The 16,547-nt window shown below is 39.5% G+C and overlaps 1 protein-coding gene across 1 annotated transcript; it reads right to left on the reverse strand.

The window, feature by feature from the left end:
- Positions 1-6,594: 6,594 nt before the first annotated feature.
- On the reverse strand, positions 6,595-7,407 carry LOC110712109. Its single transcript, XM_021890529.1, has one exon. The coding sequence runs from the start codon at positions 7,405-7,407 to the stop codon at positions 6,595-6,597; it is 813 nt and encodes a 270-aa protein (XP_021746221.1).
- Between the last annotated feature and the right edge of the window lie 9,140 nt (positions 7,408-16,547).

The raw sequence follows: 16,547 nt of genomic DNA on the forward strand, positions 1-16,547 counted from the left end.
CATCCAAAGCCCCTTAACTACACTCTAACTCGGGAATTTCACAAGAAATAACATAGTAGACAATGTGTGGGAGGCATCCTCAAGTTGACCTCTAAAGAAGAGAAAATCAAAATTTTGAGAATTTTGGGGAAGTTTTTGTCCTCCCTTCTTTTCTATGTTTTTTTTTCCTCAACATTCATTGCCCTTGCCTCTTTTAACTGTGAGTGGCACTTTCTTTATTTGAAACGTGTGGCTTATTATGCCACTTATTATGCATGATACAAATAGAGCTAATTCCCTATAGAGTTTCATTTCGGGGAGGAGAGGAGGCACATTAAGGGCACAAGGGACCGCAATTCAATTCAAACATATCCTACTTTGGGCAAATTTGACAATATCCTATGCTAGACATGTAATTGAGCATACATTGGATTTCATTTCATATACACTAATGCAATCAAGATTAATAGACCTCTAAATGACCCCAACTCTTGCACACACCCTTCTAAAAGAACTTTTACTCATCACTCAAGAGTTAAGCAAGCAAAACATACAAGCATTGTCATTTGAGTCTCACCCTTGGGCATTTTTTTCATTTTTTTATTTTTTTTTTCACTGTGAAGAGTATTAACAGCATTAAGCTAAGCTAAGCATAAAAAAAAAGTACCAAACATCTAAATAAGGAGATAAGAGAGGTATTCACAAGATAAGAGATTTGGATTTAGGGTATTGGATTTCAAAGAGAGCAAATTTGGATTCAAGGGGTTTGGATGTTAGGGAAAGGAAACAAACAACATGAAAACACGAGAACACGACATGAACCAATGACACATGAGAAAACACTCCCCCCAAGCTATCATAAACATTGTTCCCAATGTTAAAGCAAAGCAAGCACAAAGAGAAGGGGAGGAAGAAACTAACTCATTGGTTCGGGACCCCTTGGGAGCTTGAGCCCCCGGGGTAGAGATGTCGGTACACATTGCGGAAATCGCCCAATTTAGATCTGAGACCCTCAAAACTTGACCTCATATTGTCGTATGAGGTCCTCATGTCCTCGTTTGACTTCCTCATGGTCTCAAATTCGGTGGTCATGCAGCCAAAGTTTGCATTCATATTGGCGTTTTGCTGCTCAAATGTGATGAATAGGTTGTTTTCACCCATCCCTTAACCTTGGTACCCCTCTTGGTACCCTTGTTGGAACTCGTGTTGTTGATCAAATTATTGTTGATGTTGTTGTTGATGATGTTATTGTTGATGATGTTGTTGTTGATGATGTTGGTGATGTTGATGTTGTTGTTGTTGTTGCTCTTGCTCTTGCTCTTGCTCTTCTCCCTCTTCACCGGGAGCCCAAGGAAATTCCCTTTCAAAAATCCAATTGCTTTGGTCAAAGATGGCGGTGGCCTCCGAGTCAGAGAGATAGGCATAGGGCCGCCTACTCACCAACCACAAGTAGGGGTGGTTCCCCTCTGCATCCATGAGCCACTTCATGGCCATCAATGACTACATGTCCAACTGTGTCGGCCTTGGAACAATCTCTTCATCTGAAAAATCAAGGTTAAGAGCAATAACAATAATAGTAATCATGCTACCTATGGTGATGTTGCCGGATCCTATGGCAACATCCTCAAGGTGGTCTATAAGCCAAGCCCCAACATCTAAGCTAGTGCTCCCTTCACTCAAGTGCCAAAGGAAGTAGAGCTCCCTTGTGGACACCACCCCCGAGGTATCCTCCCTAGCAAACGTCGTGTTTGCTATAGTGTGCAGAGAGAGTCTAAATGCGGGGTGGATAATGGCAGTGGCCTTATCGGATCTAGGGTTGTACTAAAAAGTCCCCGAGATTCTTCTCCAAAAATCTCTCGCATTATAACCACGGTGGTGTCTATCCTTAGGTCCGATAGTCCTGGTTGTGGGCCACCCAAAAGCTTGGTTCGCTCTTGCTATAGTCATTTTATGTTGGGTGTTCATGAGTTGGAAGGTTATGTAGAGGGGGGTCCTTGTGGTGTCCCGATGCACATAGAGGGTGGAGAGGAATTCAAGAGTTAGTCTCCTATAGGTTTGGGCATGCAATTGTAACCAAGAACCTAGGTCGGCACCCTCAAACAACATCCTAACATCGTCTCCTACCCCAAGGGCATCGGCTACCTCGTCATTGTAAAACTTAGTGGGCCTAATTCGCCTCCTACTATTCCTAAGGAAGTTGACCGAAAGGGCCGTGTCATTGAAGATTATTCCCATTGTATCCACTTGTGGTGGAGCAACGGGAGGAGGAGGCGATGGGTTCCTAAGTCTAGCGGAGGAGGTGTTTCTTGGGCGGTTTCTTCTTGACATGGTTGGTTCTTGTGCAAATCAATTAAACACGCCGCAACAATTCAAATCACCACACCAAACACACAAAAGCTCTAGGTCCACCTAGACAACAATTCAAAGCTCAAACAACACCAACAAAAACCACACGAATCACGTTGGGGCTCTAAGTCCACCACCTAGGATCAAGTTCAAGCAAATCACAAAAACAACCTAGATGCTTTTCACTATTTCAAGTCACAACAATTCAACACCAAGCTTTGTAAAATTAATGCATTCATGTCAACAATTCATCACAACAACACATCTAAGCTAGCATGCTCTTCATTCACAAAATCAATTCCTCCAAATCCTACTCACTTACAAACATCCAATTCTCACAAAATTCATGAAACACTATCAAATTCAACAATGCTTAACATTTATTAACAATAATTCACACACTACCAATTCAAACAACCTTTCAAGCAAAATTAACACAAATTATCAAGAGTTCAAGCATGGAAGTAGTGAATAGAAGGAACAATTATACCGAGTCTATCATGGGTCAACCCGCAAATGAACCTTTCTAACCTTCCTTAAGCTTGCTTGAGTCTTCTCCTTCAACCAATTGCTTTGATTTTCAACCCACAAGAAAACCCCCAATTTGATTTTTTTGGTTAGGGTTTAGGAAATTTGGGTGATTATTGGATTTAAAGATGGAGAATGGAGTAGTAGCTTGTGAATTTGTTGAAAATGAGTGAAGATTTTGATGAAAAATGTTGAATTTGGGTGAGGAATTGAGTGTTTGAGGGATTTGAGTGGAGTAGGAAGAAGGAGTTTAGAGAGAGAGAGAAAAGAGGATCATGAGATTGGGAGGAGTGGAGTGAGATTTTTTTTTTGTTAAAACAGTGCTGACTGCTGTTTAAACTGAGGTTGTACGGACGTGCAGAGGTTGGCACGGACGTGTAGCTTCAGGCAGAATAGCAGTTTGGTTCTGTCCTAGCGTGCACGGACGTGCAGACTTCTACACGGATGTGCAGCTTTAGTTGCACGAACGTGTCGATTTATGCACGGACGTGCAGAGAGGGTCAATAGCTTATGCCTTGATTTCGGGAATTCTGCAAGTCCGTGCAAGTTGTTGCACGTCCGTGCAGAACACCAGACCTGCACTCTCTGTTTTTTTTCCCTGTTTTTTTTATTTATTTTTTATTTATTTATTTTATTTATGAGTATATATATACATATTATATATCTCCCATAATATTATCATTATTATTGGAATTAAATCCTCCCAAAATCTTTTCTCACTTCTCCTTTTATCAATTATACCTATAAGGATAATAAAAGACAAAGGTTAGTAAAAATTCAAAATAAAGGGAGTGAAATAATAGTCTAAGGTGAGAATCTCGGGTTGCCTCCCGGAAGCGCTTCTTTAACATCACTAGCTTGACGACATTGTGGTATCAACATTAGTGAGGAACATCAAACTCATCAAGGTGAACAACCTTGGCCTCTTCATTGACAAAACCGTCAAAGTATGCCTTTAGCCCTTGGCCATTCACTTTGAACGGTTCACCATTGTCATTGGAGATTTCAATTGCACCATATGGAAACACCTTCTTGATGGTAAAAGGTCCACTCCATCTTGATTTTAGCTTACCCGGAAATAACTTCAACCGGGAATTGAATAGTAAGACCTTGTCACCTTCCTTGAACTCCCTTTTATTGATATGCTTGTCATTCCAAGCCTTGGTCTTTTCCTTGTAGATCCGTGCACTCTCATATGCATCCAATCTTAGCTCTTACAAGGCATGGAGGTCAAGTAACCTCTTTTAACCGGCACTTTGAAGGTCAAAGTTCAACGTTTTAATAGCCCAATGAGCACGATGCTCAAGTTCTACTGGCAAAATGGCATGATTTCCCATATACAAGCTTGTAACATGTGGTGCCAATGGGAGTCTTGAATGTGGTGCGGTAGGCCCATAGAGCATCATCTAGTTTCATACACCAATCCTTTCTAGACCTATCTATCGTCTTTTCTAAGATCATCTATATCTCCCGGTTTGAAATCTCAGCTTGACCACTTGTTTGTGGGTGGTAAGCCAATGACACCTTGTGCCTCACACCGTACTTTTCAAGGAGAGCTTGGAAGGTTCGCTTTGCAAAATGCAAACCTCCATCACTAATGACGGCACGTGGCACCTAGAACCTTGGAAAATGACCTTCTTGAAGAGCTTGACCACCACCTTAGCATCATTAGTTGGAGATACAACCACTTCTACCAACTTTGACACGTAATCGACGGCTACAAGAATGAATTTATTCCCAAAAGAGGTTGGGAAAGGCCCCATAAAATTTATGCCCCATACATCGAAAATCTCCAACTCAAGAATGTTGTTTAAGGGAATTTCACTTCTTCTTGAAATATTGCCGATTCTTTGACACCGGTCACAAGCTTTCACTACACCCTACACATCCTTGAACATTGTAGGCCAGTAGAAACCATATTGCAAGATTTTCGCCAAGGTTTTGTTAGCACTCATATGCCCTCCACAAGGTGAGGAGTGACACATTGTGATAACATCTTCAATCTCATATCTGGGACACACCTTCTAAAAAGGCCATCAACACCTTGTTTAAAGAGCAAGGGGTCGTCCCAAAAGTATTGGCGAACTTCATGAAGAAACTCCTTTTTTGTTGATAGATGAGGCCGGGAGGAAGAATAGAGCAAGCAAGTAGTTTGCAATGTCCGCAAACCATGGTGCCGGTGCTTGAAGGAGAGCAAATAGTTGATCATCCAAAAATGAATCGTCAGTTGGAAAGTTATCAAGATCACCTACGAAGATAGGCAACCATGAAAGATGACCGACCACAACATTTTCGACAACCTTTTTGTCTCTAATCTCAATATCATAATCTTGCAAGAGCAAGAACCACCATATCAATCTTGGATTAGGTTCCTTCTTGGACAAGAGTTACTTTAAGGCCGAATGGTCGGTGAAGACTATGACCTTAGAGCCCAACAAGTAGGGCCTAAACTTCTCAATTGCATGAACAATGGCTAGAAACTCCTTTTCCGTGGTTGTGTAATTTCTTTGTGCCTCATCCAATGTTTTGATAGTATAATAGATAGCATGGAACTTCTTGTCCTTCCTTTGTCCAAGAACGGACCCAACGGCAAAATCCAAAGCATCACACATGAGCTCGAAAGGAAGCTCCCAATTAGGGGGGTTGAATGATAGGGGCCGAAATAAAGGCCTCCTTCAACCTATCAAATGCTAGCAAACAATCATTAGTAAACACAAAAGGGGCATCCTTTACCAATAATTGAGTGAGCGGCTTTGCGATTTTTGAAAAATCCTTTATGAACAAGCAGTAAAACCCCGCATCTCCAAGAAAGCTCCTTATCCCCTTCACATTTGTAGGGGGTGGGAGGCGCTCAATTACCTCGATCTTGGCACGATCTACTTCAATGCCCCTCTAGAAATCACATGACCAAGAATAATCCCCTCCTTTACCATGAATTGACATTTTTCCTAATTCAAAACTAAGTTCACCTCTTGACATCTTTTTACCATTTTAATCAAATTCGACAGACAAGTATCAAAAGATGAACCAAAAACAGAAAAGTCATCCATGAATACCTCAATTGATGATTCAAGCATGTCGGAAAAGATAAACATCATACACCTTTGAAATGTGGAAGGTGCATTACAAAGTCCAAATGGCATCCTTCGATATGCAAAGGTGCCAAATGGACATGTGAATGTAGTCTTTTCTTGGTCCTCGGGTTGGATTAGGATTTGGAAGAATCCCGAGTATCCATCCAAGAAGCAATACTGACTATGTGATGCTAGTCTTTCTAATATTTGATCAATGAAGGGGAGTGGGAAGTGGTCTTTCCGAGTGGATTTATTCAATTTTCAATAATCAATGCACATCCTCCACCCGGTGATCGACCTCGTAGAAATGGTCTCACCCTTATCATTTTTTATGATGGTCATGCTTCCCTTTTTAGGCACAACCTGAACCGGGCTAACCCACTTACTATCAGAGATAGCTTATATTATGCCCGCTTCAAGAAGTTTCAAAACTTCTTTTTTCACCACTTCCTTCATGTTTGGATTGAGCCTTCTTTGGTGCTCAATCGAGGAAGCATGATCATCATCAAGTAGAATTTTATGCATGCATATGGTGGGACTTATCCCCATAATGTCATCAATTTTGTACCCAATGACATCTCTATACTCCCTTAAAACAACTAGGGGTTTCTCAAGAGAAGTGTCATTGAGCTTAGCATTGATAATAACGAGATAACTCTCACTATCATCAAGCAAAAGCATATTTAAGTAGAGGGGGAAGGGGTTTAAGTTCAACCTTAGGAGGAGGCGTAGTCCTCTCCTCTTTTGCTTCCACGTTAAGCACTTCAAATTTCATCACATCGTGGACCAAAGGTTGGTTGAGTAAGAGATCATACCCCTTTGCTTCTTCACCCTCCTCAAGTAAGCCTCCCGTTAGGGTAGCTTGTAAAGGATCTCTTTTATACAATCTTTCTCGGAACTCTTCTAAGTCCCTCTCCAATGTGTCAATTCTATGAACCTCGTCAATCAATGGCTTTTTCAAAGGTTGTGAGAATGAAAATGAAATTTTCTCATCTCCCACATTCAAAGTCAATCTTCCTTCCTTCATATCAATCATCACTCCCGCGGTGTTCAAAAATGGTCTCCCCAAAATGAGGGGTACTCTTGTATCTTCTTCCATCTCCATTACCACAAAATCACATAGAAAAAATACTCTTCCAACTTGGACCGGCACATCTTCAAGAATCCCCAAAGGTAGCCTAACCGTGCGGTCGGCTAATTGTAAGGACATTATTATTGGTTTCAAGTCTCCAAATTTCAAGCTCTTTGCAATAGAATAGGGCATCAAGCTCACACTTGCCCCAAGATCACATAAAGCATCCATAGCTTCCAAATCTCCAATCTTCACCAGTATTGCATAGCTACCAGGGTCACCAAGCTTTTGGGGAAGCTTATTTTGAATTATTGCACTCACCTCCTTAGGAAGGGAGATGGTTACATTCTCTTCAAGCCTACTCTTGTTGGATAGAAGATCCTTCAAAAAAATTTCATAGGTAGGCATTTGTGACATAGCATGAAGAAAGGGGATGTTCACTTGAAGTCCTCTCATGACTTCAAGAAATTTCGAAAACTTCTCATTCAACTTCTTCTCTACAATTCTGTAAGGAAATGGAATGGGGAGGGGGGGCTTATATACTCTCATGGGGGCCTTTTCTATTCCTTCTTCATCTCCCTCATCTTTCTTTTTTGCTCCACATCACTCTTTTGTTGCTCTTTTCTCTCAACTTCAACTACTTCGTTTTCAATATCATCCTCACTTCTCACCACAACTCCCTCATCTCTCTTTTGTGACTCCTCTTCACTCATAACCGGACCCTCATAACCTCTTCTCAATCTCAAAGTAATAGCCTTAGCTTGCTCCTTTGGGTTCACTAGCGTTGAGCTTGAAAAGTGACCACTAGGATTGGAGGATGAACTTCCAACTTGTTGTGCAATATGAGCCAATTGGCTCTCAATTATCTTATTGTGCGCTTGAAGTTGTTGGATGTTTTCATTCATATCCGTATTGCTCCTTATTTGTTGTGTCATGAAAGTTTCAAGAACGGATTCAAGGTTAGTCTTTTGAGGAGGTGGATGAGGAGGAGTGAGTTGGTTATATTGTGATCTTTATTGGTTTTGATCACAATATAACCAACAAATATCACAATATGAAGCTTTTTGGTTTTGAGAATGGGGTTTGTTGTAGTGCTTTTGAGGTTGGTTTTGGTTTTGGTTGTAGTTGTTTTGTGGGGGGCCTTGGTTGTGTTGCTTCCATCCCGTGTTTTGTTGGGGTTTCCAACTTTGGTTGTAGGATTAGGAGTATTGCTCATTTCTTTGCCCAATTGTCGTCGCTTGCTCTTGATTCTTTGAATTGCAATAAGAGGACAAGTGATCATTTCCTCCAAAGTCTCACAAGACATGACTTGTGATGAAGAGCTTGAGGGTGTGAGGGTGGCTTGATCTAGCTTGTGAGCTAGCATATCAAACTTTGATGCAATAAGATCTATTGCACTAAGATCATGGATTCCACCCTTCTTTGTTTGAGGTTGCCTTCGATCACCTCCATATGCATAATGCTTGGCCACTTCCTTAATCATCTTATATGCATCGTCCACCGATAGCTTTTTGAGGCTACCACCGGCCTCGGAATCAAGGTTGACCCTTGAAATAGGAGTAAGAGCGTCATAAAAGCTTTGTACAATGATCCATGATGTAAAATCATGGTGGGGGCATTTCCTTGTGTAATCTTTGAAACGCTCCCAAGCTTCACTCTATGTTTCATCAATGTCTTGATTGAAATTGGTGATCTTTCTTCTTAATTAGGCGGTCTTTTTCGGAGGACAATACTTTCCAAGAAAGGCTCTAGTGACTTCGTCCCATGTACTCAATGATCCCTCTTCAACCGTTCTTAACCAATGCTTTGCTTTATATTCTTGGAAAAATGCAAAATCTAGGTTCCGAATTTGTTCAACAAAATGCTTGGCAGAGCTGCAAAAACAGCAATAAGATCCAAGGCTCAGTTGAGCAGCTTAGGGGGAAACCGGGTTATGGCACAAGAAAGCGGAGATTTATCAGAAAAAGGGAGGGAGAATTGAAACATGTGCATACGGATGAACTCTTCCAAAATGTTGTTTTGCTTGATGGTTGTACACGACTCAAGAAAGTTGTCCAAATGAGAAAAAGGACACTCATGAGGACTACCTCCGAATTAATCGCTTTGAATCATACGGATGAGTTAAGGTGAAAGCTCGAAGTTGTTTGCATTTATGGTGGGGAGACGTATGCCACTTCGAAGTTGGAATGCGTTGGGGTGGTCATAGTCTCGTAGCATAGGTTGTGGAGGATTCTCTCCCATTATATCTTCTTCGTTGGTTCCGAAAACCTCTTCCGGATCGGAATCCGAATATTAAATGGAGAACTCGGGTGTGCCGTGCAAAAGTCTCCTCACGTTTCTCAAAGCCTATTTAGCTCTGGATCAATGGGAATAAGCGGTGATTGCTTACTCTTTCGTGTCATGCAAAGTCAAACAAAGCTAAGAAAAACGTTAGCATTAACTATCACAAGTTAAAAACACATAAACAAAAATTAAGGTAAGAAAACTGTTATACATATACACACACATTTAGTCTCATTCAACAATAATACATTCAATGTGACTTTGCCTCCCCGCCAACGGTGCCAAAAATTTGATAGGCCGTCGTCGAGCCTACTAAAATATAAATCCTATCTTAGTCTCACTAACTAATAGCAAGAGTAAGAAAGGGTCGAACCTAAGAGAGGCTTTGAATCAACCACCGAGATACTACCGTTTAAATAAGCTAAATGAAGTCGAAATTGGTTTGGTCTTGAGCAACTTCTACTAGTTAAATTCAACTAAAGCTAAGAGGAGATTAACAATATTTAGAGGAATCTAAGGCTCGGGTTATACCACTCAACTTCATCACAAATCATAATTAGCATGCAACAATCAAGGTAAATTAAGGGGATAAATTAGGGGAATTCATCTAAGGCACCCAACTACTCTCTCAAGCTAGAGGGATTACTTGAATCATCAATACAACCTTCTCTCGTGGTTACAAATCATAAAACAAATGTTGAAACATAATCACGATGACATAAACATTCCCTTGACTGGAAATTCCTATTCTCATGGCATTTCAAGTCAATTAAGCATAAGGGAACTAACTCAAGTTCATCTCTCGATCCTTCGTTGAGAAAGCTTGGATAAATAGTTCTAGCAATGGCCATATACAAGAACTAAACAATTAAACCACTTAAGCTCAACTAATTAACACCTAATAATTACCAAATTATTATATGCAAAAAGTAATTAGTGACTACATTGAGAGTTTTACCCAAACCCTAGAAAATTAGATTACTCACAATCCATGGAAGTTAAGGTAATTAAGGATTTCAAGCAATTCATGAATAGATTCAAACTAAGGATTAAGCTAATTAACAATCTAAGCATGCAAGAATTAAGCAAGTAATTAACAACTAAGTAAAGAGAAATGGAAGAGAAGAGTAAGAAATAGTTACTATAAAGCTTCAAAGTTAGCAATAATGGTGGAACTTGTCTTCTACAATGATTGAAGTTGAATATTTCCAAGCTAATAATTAGAATCTAACTAACGATTTGAGAATTTAATGTTCTAGGGTTGCAAAACTAAGAGAAAGCTCAAAAACATTGCTATCCTGTACAAATGAGCTCAGGGGGGGTATTTATAAGACCTACAAATGAAAAGGACGGAGAAAACGAGGAAAGAGTTCAACTGCAGGTCTGCACGGACGTGCCAGGTTTTGCACGAACGTGCAGCCTAAGCTGCACGGATGTGCCACCCTATGCACGGTCGTGCAGAGCAAGGCAGTAGCTACTGTCTGGGCTGGAAATCCTGCATGGACGTGCCAAGTATGGAACGGACGTGCAGCCTCTTCTGCACGGACGAGCCAACTTAAGCACGGTCGTGCAGGCCTTGCATTGCAGATTGATTTGGGCTGGGCATTCTGCACGGACGTCCTGGGTATCTTTCACAGACGTACATGCTCAGGCAGAAGGTTCTGACTTTCTAGAGCACTCCTGCACGGACGTGCAAGGTCTGGCACGGCCGTGTAGGGTCTTCTAAGCCCTTCTCTTCACCTTTTCTTTGGCTTTTCTCCTTTCCTTGGCTTCTTTCCATCATCTTCTTGCTTCTAACCTCAAATCAATATCTATACGCTTCATTTGGTCGTCTTTGGACCTAAAATCTCAACAAAAACAATAACAACCCGTGAAGCATAGGATACACAAAAATTGCATAACAATAGAGTAAAAGTGAACCAAAACACAAATTTATCAAGTAAACTAGGTTCAAAAACACCCTAAAATCATATCAAATAGCAAATTATCAGGACGATATGAGTTTCGCTAGTTGAGTTAGCTTGCTCTGACACATGATTTGTCAAATTAGCATACTCATGCGCCCTCGCCTCTGATGTGGTCTTATCCACATCCATTTGTTGCTCGTCTTGAATTTCCTTGAGAACCACTTTACTCCCACTTGGCTTTGTAGAAAGAATTCCTTTTCTAAAAAGACACCATCGCGAGCAAAAAACACTTTGTTATCTGCGCGATTGTAGAAGTAATACCCTTTTGTTTCCTTAGGATAACCCACGAAGAAACATTTGTCTGATTTAGGGCCTAATTTATCTCCTTGTAAACATTTTACATAGGCTTCACATTCCCAAATCTTGAGAAAAGACATCTTTGAAACATTTTGATCTAGTCCATAACTCATATGTCGTCTTCTCAACTGCTTTGGACGGGCTTCTGTTTAGTATGTTCGCAGCTATCTCTAACGCATCTCCCCTGAACGATATGTGCAGATTAGTAAAGCTCATCATGGATCGAACCATGTCAAGCAAAGTTCGATTCCTCCTTTCTGACACACCATTTAATTGTAGTGTTCTTAGAGGAGTTGATTATGAAAGTATTCCACAGTCCCTCAGATGATCATCAAAATCTTGAGTTAAATATTCACCACCACGATCAAATCGTAGTACTTTAATTGTTTTCCCAAGCTGATTTTGTACATCATTCTGGAATTCCTTCAACTTTTCAAAGGATTCCGACTTGTGCTTCATTAAGTAGATATAGCCATACCTACTTAAATCATCAGTAAAAGTAATGAAGTAGTTAAATCCACCTCTAGCTTTTGAACTCATTAGTCCACACACATCCGTATGTATGAGTCCTAAAAGGTCACTAGCTCTTTCACCCTTTCCTGTAAAAGGTGATTTGGTCATCTTCCCTAACAAGCATGACTCACAATTCCCAAATGATTCATAATCAAATGAGGATAAGAGTCCATCCTTTTGTAATTTCTAGATGCGCGATTGGTTTATGTGACCTAACCTACAATGCCATAGGTAGGTTTAGTTAGAATCATCTGTTATTCGCTTCTTATGATTTATGTTGTAAACATGAGTTGTATATTCTAAAATATACAAACCATTAATCAATTTAGCGTTAGCATATAACATATTATCTTTAGAAATAAAACAACTTTTGTCTCTTATTTTGAAAGAAAAACCTTCACCATCTAACATTGGAACTGAAATAATGTTTTGGTAATTGTTGAGACATAATAACAGTTATTAAGCACCAAAATAAGACCAGATGGGAGCTTCAAATAATAGCTTCCAATAGCAAGCGCAACAACTTTTGCTCCATTTCCTACTCGAAGCGTTATCTCCCATTTTGCTAACTTCTTACTCTCTCTTAAGCCCTGCATGTTATTAACAATGTGAGCACCACAACCAGTATCAAATACCCAAGTAGAAGAAGGAGTGAGATTGATTTTTACAACAAATATATTAGGTAACTCCTTACCTTCCGCTTTCAACGGCATGTTGTGAGGACATTTTGGTAAGTGGTAAGACCACCTACCACCAGTGGCGGATCCAGGATTTTTAACTAGGGGTAGCGTTGAGCCATTAAATAATGAGAGAAAAAAGGGTTAGCATGAGTTATTATATATATTATCATTAATTATCCTTTATATTTTAAACATTTATTTTGATAGATAAATTTTTATTTTACAAATATGAAATAATTTATATTCTAGTTATACTTTGTATATGGTAATTTGTACTAGTGTATATTATAAATTTTCTTAATTGCTTTACTCATATATATAAAACTAAATAGTAAATAAATTACTTACATATACGTATTGAAATAAAAGTACGTGCAATAAAATGGGAAGAATTTCATCAGATAAAGGAGTTTTTAAGAATAATAAGTTACTCATTCAAAAAAAAATCTTAATGATTTATATCATTAAAATATGAGTATATATTTATTTTTTTACAATTTTAAAATTATAAGATTTTTCATAAATAATTAAATTAGAGACTTTAAAAAAAAAAAGTTGAAAACATAATTAATATAATTATGCACTCATAAAGTAGAAGCAAAAGGAAAGTAGGAAAAAAAAATAAGATACTCTAAGAGACCTATTGTATACACATCAGGTCTCTTCTTGTTAAAGCTGGAAAATAAACAAGAGACCCTAAGAGACCTGTTGTATACATAACAGGTCTCTTCTACTTTGAAACTGAAACCACCGGTGGTTGGCACGGAGTACAATCAATTTGTTATGGCTAAATCAAAAAGACTGCCTATTTATAAAAATAGATCTCTTTGATCAACATTTTTTCTTTTCTTTTCTTTTCAAGGGTAGCATGTGCTACCCTTGTGCCTTCCTAGGTTCGCCTCTGCCTACCACAATAGAAACACTGGCTTGCTTCTTTCTTCAAGTACTCCTATGTCTAGTTGATCAATAAATCGACAAGCGTTCAATTCAGTAAAATTAATTTCAGTTCTATAAAAATCAGAAATTGTAAGGCCCATTTCACTTCACCTTAAAAAATAATATTAAGTAAAAAAAAGATTTAGTTCAGTAAAAATAATTTCAGTTTAATTTAGTAAAAATAATTAAATAAGTCCAGCACAAATAATTAAATACACAAATAATTTCAGTTTAATTCAGTAAAAATAATTAAATAATTTCAGTTTAGTTCAGTAAAAATAATTTCAGTTTAATTTAGTAAAAATAATTAAATAATTTCAGTTTAATTTAGTAAAAAAAGATTTCAGTTCAGCAAAAATAAGTCCATTTCAATAAAATTTGGTAACTTTAAAGAAGAACTATAATAAAAAATCAGTAAAAATAATTTCAGTTCAGTAAAATTAATTTCAATATAGTAAAAATAATTTAAACTCTGCAAAAATAATTTCAATTTAGTAAAAGTAATTTTATTATCAGCAAAATTAAGGTGAATTAAACGGGGGATTACTTATACTTATCTTACCTAACATCCTGGAGCGTTCGTTAGCTCCTGTCTAATTGTCAAATAGAGGTAGTATTTATTAATTAATTAATGTATTTTATTTATTTATTTATTTATTTTTGAAGGAAGGTACTAAGGTAGTATTGAAGTATATGTTACAATTAGGATTTTTTTCCAAACTAAGCCTTGTTGGCAAAATATTTTGCAAAGTGTACTCTGGCTAAACAAATTACCAAACTAAGCTTATGGGGTAAAACGCTGTCCGTATACCATGGTTTTTTTAAAAAAAAAAATTAATTATAAAACGCTGTCTCGGACAGCGTTTTTACTTGTTGACATTTTTTTTTTTGTGATTTTCTTAATTTCTGATTTAAAAAAAAAAAATTCAAATAGACATAAGACGCTGACTGAGACAGCGTTTTATGTACAATTTTTTTTGTACATAAAACGCTGTCCCAGACAGCGTTTTTTTGCTGGACTGCAGTAGCCAGCAACCAGCAGCCTCCCCACTCCAAATTCAGCCCCCAACACACCACCCCCAGCCTTCAATCAGCCTTCACCCTCCAACACCACCCCCACCACCAACCCTTACCGTCCCACCACCGTCGACCACCACCAACCACCACCTCCCGCCACTTTTGATCACCTTTATGCACTTCAAAACACTCCAACCACCCCCAACAACACTACAACCACCCCCAACACCAACCGCAACCTTACCACCATCGACCACCACCAACCACCACCTTATGGGACTTTCGCCCACCCTTAAGCACTTCAGAACACTCTGAACACCCGCAACAGCATTACAACCACCATGAGCCACCACATTAACCACCACGGGCCATCGCTTCTACCCCGTTTCTCATTATGGAGCCCAAATGTCTTGTGTTTGATATATATCGGCCTAGAACGATCTATTTTGATTGACATAAGTCCGATTTGGACAAATAAGAAAATTAAACTTCAAACCACACACAGATTCATTCAAAAAACATTTATTATATTAGTAATATAAGTGTTGTATACATCATTCTAGAATATCCGGCTACAGCAAATAAATCAGATAATAAATCAGCAAATAAACATTTATTTGGGGTAACGGTTCCCTATCCTGTCTGTCAGCCCTCCATCTGACATGACGCCGCCTATAATGTGTAATGGTGGTGAATGGGTCTCGGGGAGGTGGGGGAGTCTGCTGGCTGGACGATGGGTCCTCCTGAGTAGGGGTGGGCGCAGAACTGTGGATGATATAATCCTCTGCGTCTCTGGGTGACGTAGGATCACCTCCACCGCTACTCTGGTCGAGCTCGAACTGTGAATGGACGGAGTGGCCATCATAACCGTCCCGCTGGTAGATGAGATAGTCGTGACCATATCTCTGTAAGGTAGCCACGACATATCTCGCACCCGCTCGACCTGGGCTCCGGTGGGTTCGTCTACAAGGGCGACTAATAGTGCATCAACCATCGCCACCATATCCGCCGTCTGCAGTAATCATCGATCAGTTAGTTGTGTGCTATAGAAATTTAAAAATTGTTGAAAATAAGTAGAATAAAAGAAACTCACATATCTATTAATGACGTCATATGCTGGATGGTAATGTGTGGATGGTGGTGTGTAGCTGGGGTTGATGAAACGCCATGTAATACGCTTGTACCAGACCATACGGATCATGAGGATCCATAACGCCCTGTATCGGATCACCTCCAACGACGAACTCCAACCGTCGATGCCATAGGTCAATGTAAAGCCTATGCTCCACTGACCAGTTTGTCTCCCCCTTTCCCCGACGGTCAATGCTGTGCAGGCGGATACTAGTGTCACGCTCCTTAGGGACAAGCTGGCGTAGTCCAAACTGTCTCATGACTCGGTCGGGTAGGTAACTCTCCACCACCTCGAAACATATCATGGAGGTCCTGGTACGCCACTCTGCCTGATGATCCAGTAGATGAGCAGGCATGGCATCAACTAAGTCAGCTACATACGGATCCCATGTCACCTGCAAAAACATATCAAAAGGAATATTGTAAATAGGTTAGTGCACTGACAAGAATCATATTAAATAAATGTTTACAAATTCCTTTTAAGTTACCAACTGATCCTTGTTGAGTCGGTCAAGGGCGTCTCGATAGTACGAAAGACCCCTCGCCGCATGCGCATGTGTCTGGGGACCACCCATCTAATACCAAAAAATGTTTTAGTTTGTCAACTAGCATAATAAAACCGTATGAAGTCTAAAGTAATGACAACTGTAACAAACCTGCAACTGTACGCCTCGTCAGGTGTAGGGAGCGATGGAGCATCGTAGCAGGCCTACCTGGTCTGCCT

Source organism: Chenopodium quinoa, unplaced genomic scaffold (assembly GCF_001683475.1).
Source record: "Chenopodium quinoa cultivar QQ74 unplaced genomic scaffold, ASM168347v1, whole genome shotgun sequence".
NCBI lineage: Eukaryota > Viridiplantae > Streptophyta > Magnoliopsida > Caryophyllales > Amaranthaceae > Chenopodium > Chenopodium quinoa.

What these genes read in the sequence shown, in the direction of transcription:
- LOC110712109 (XM_021890529.1), bottom strand. Translation starts at nt 7,407, where the DNA reads ATGCCTACCTATGAAATTTTTTTGAAGGATCTTCTATCCAACAAGAGT.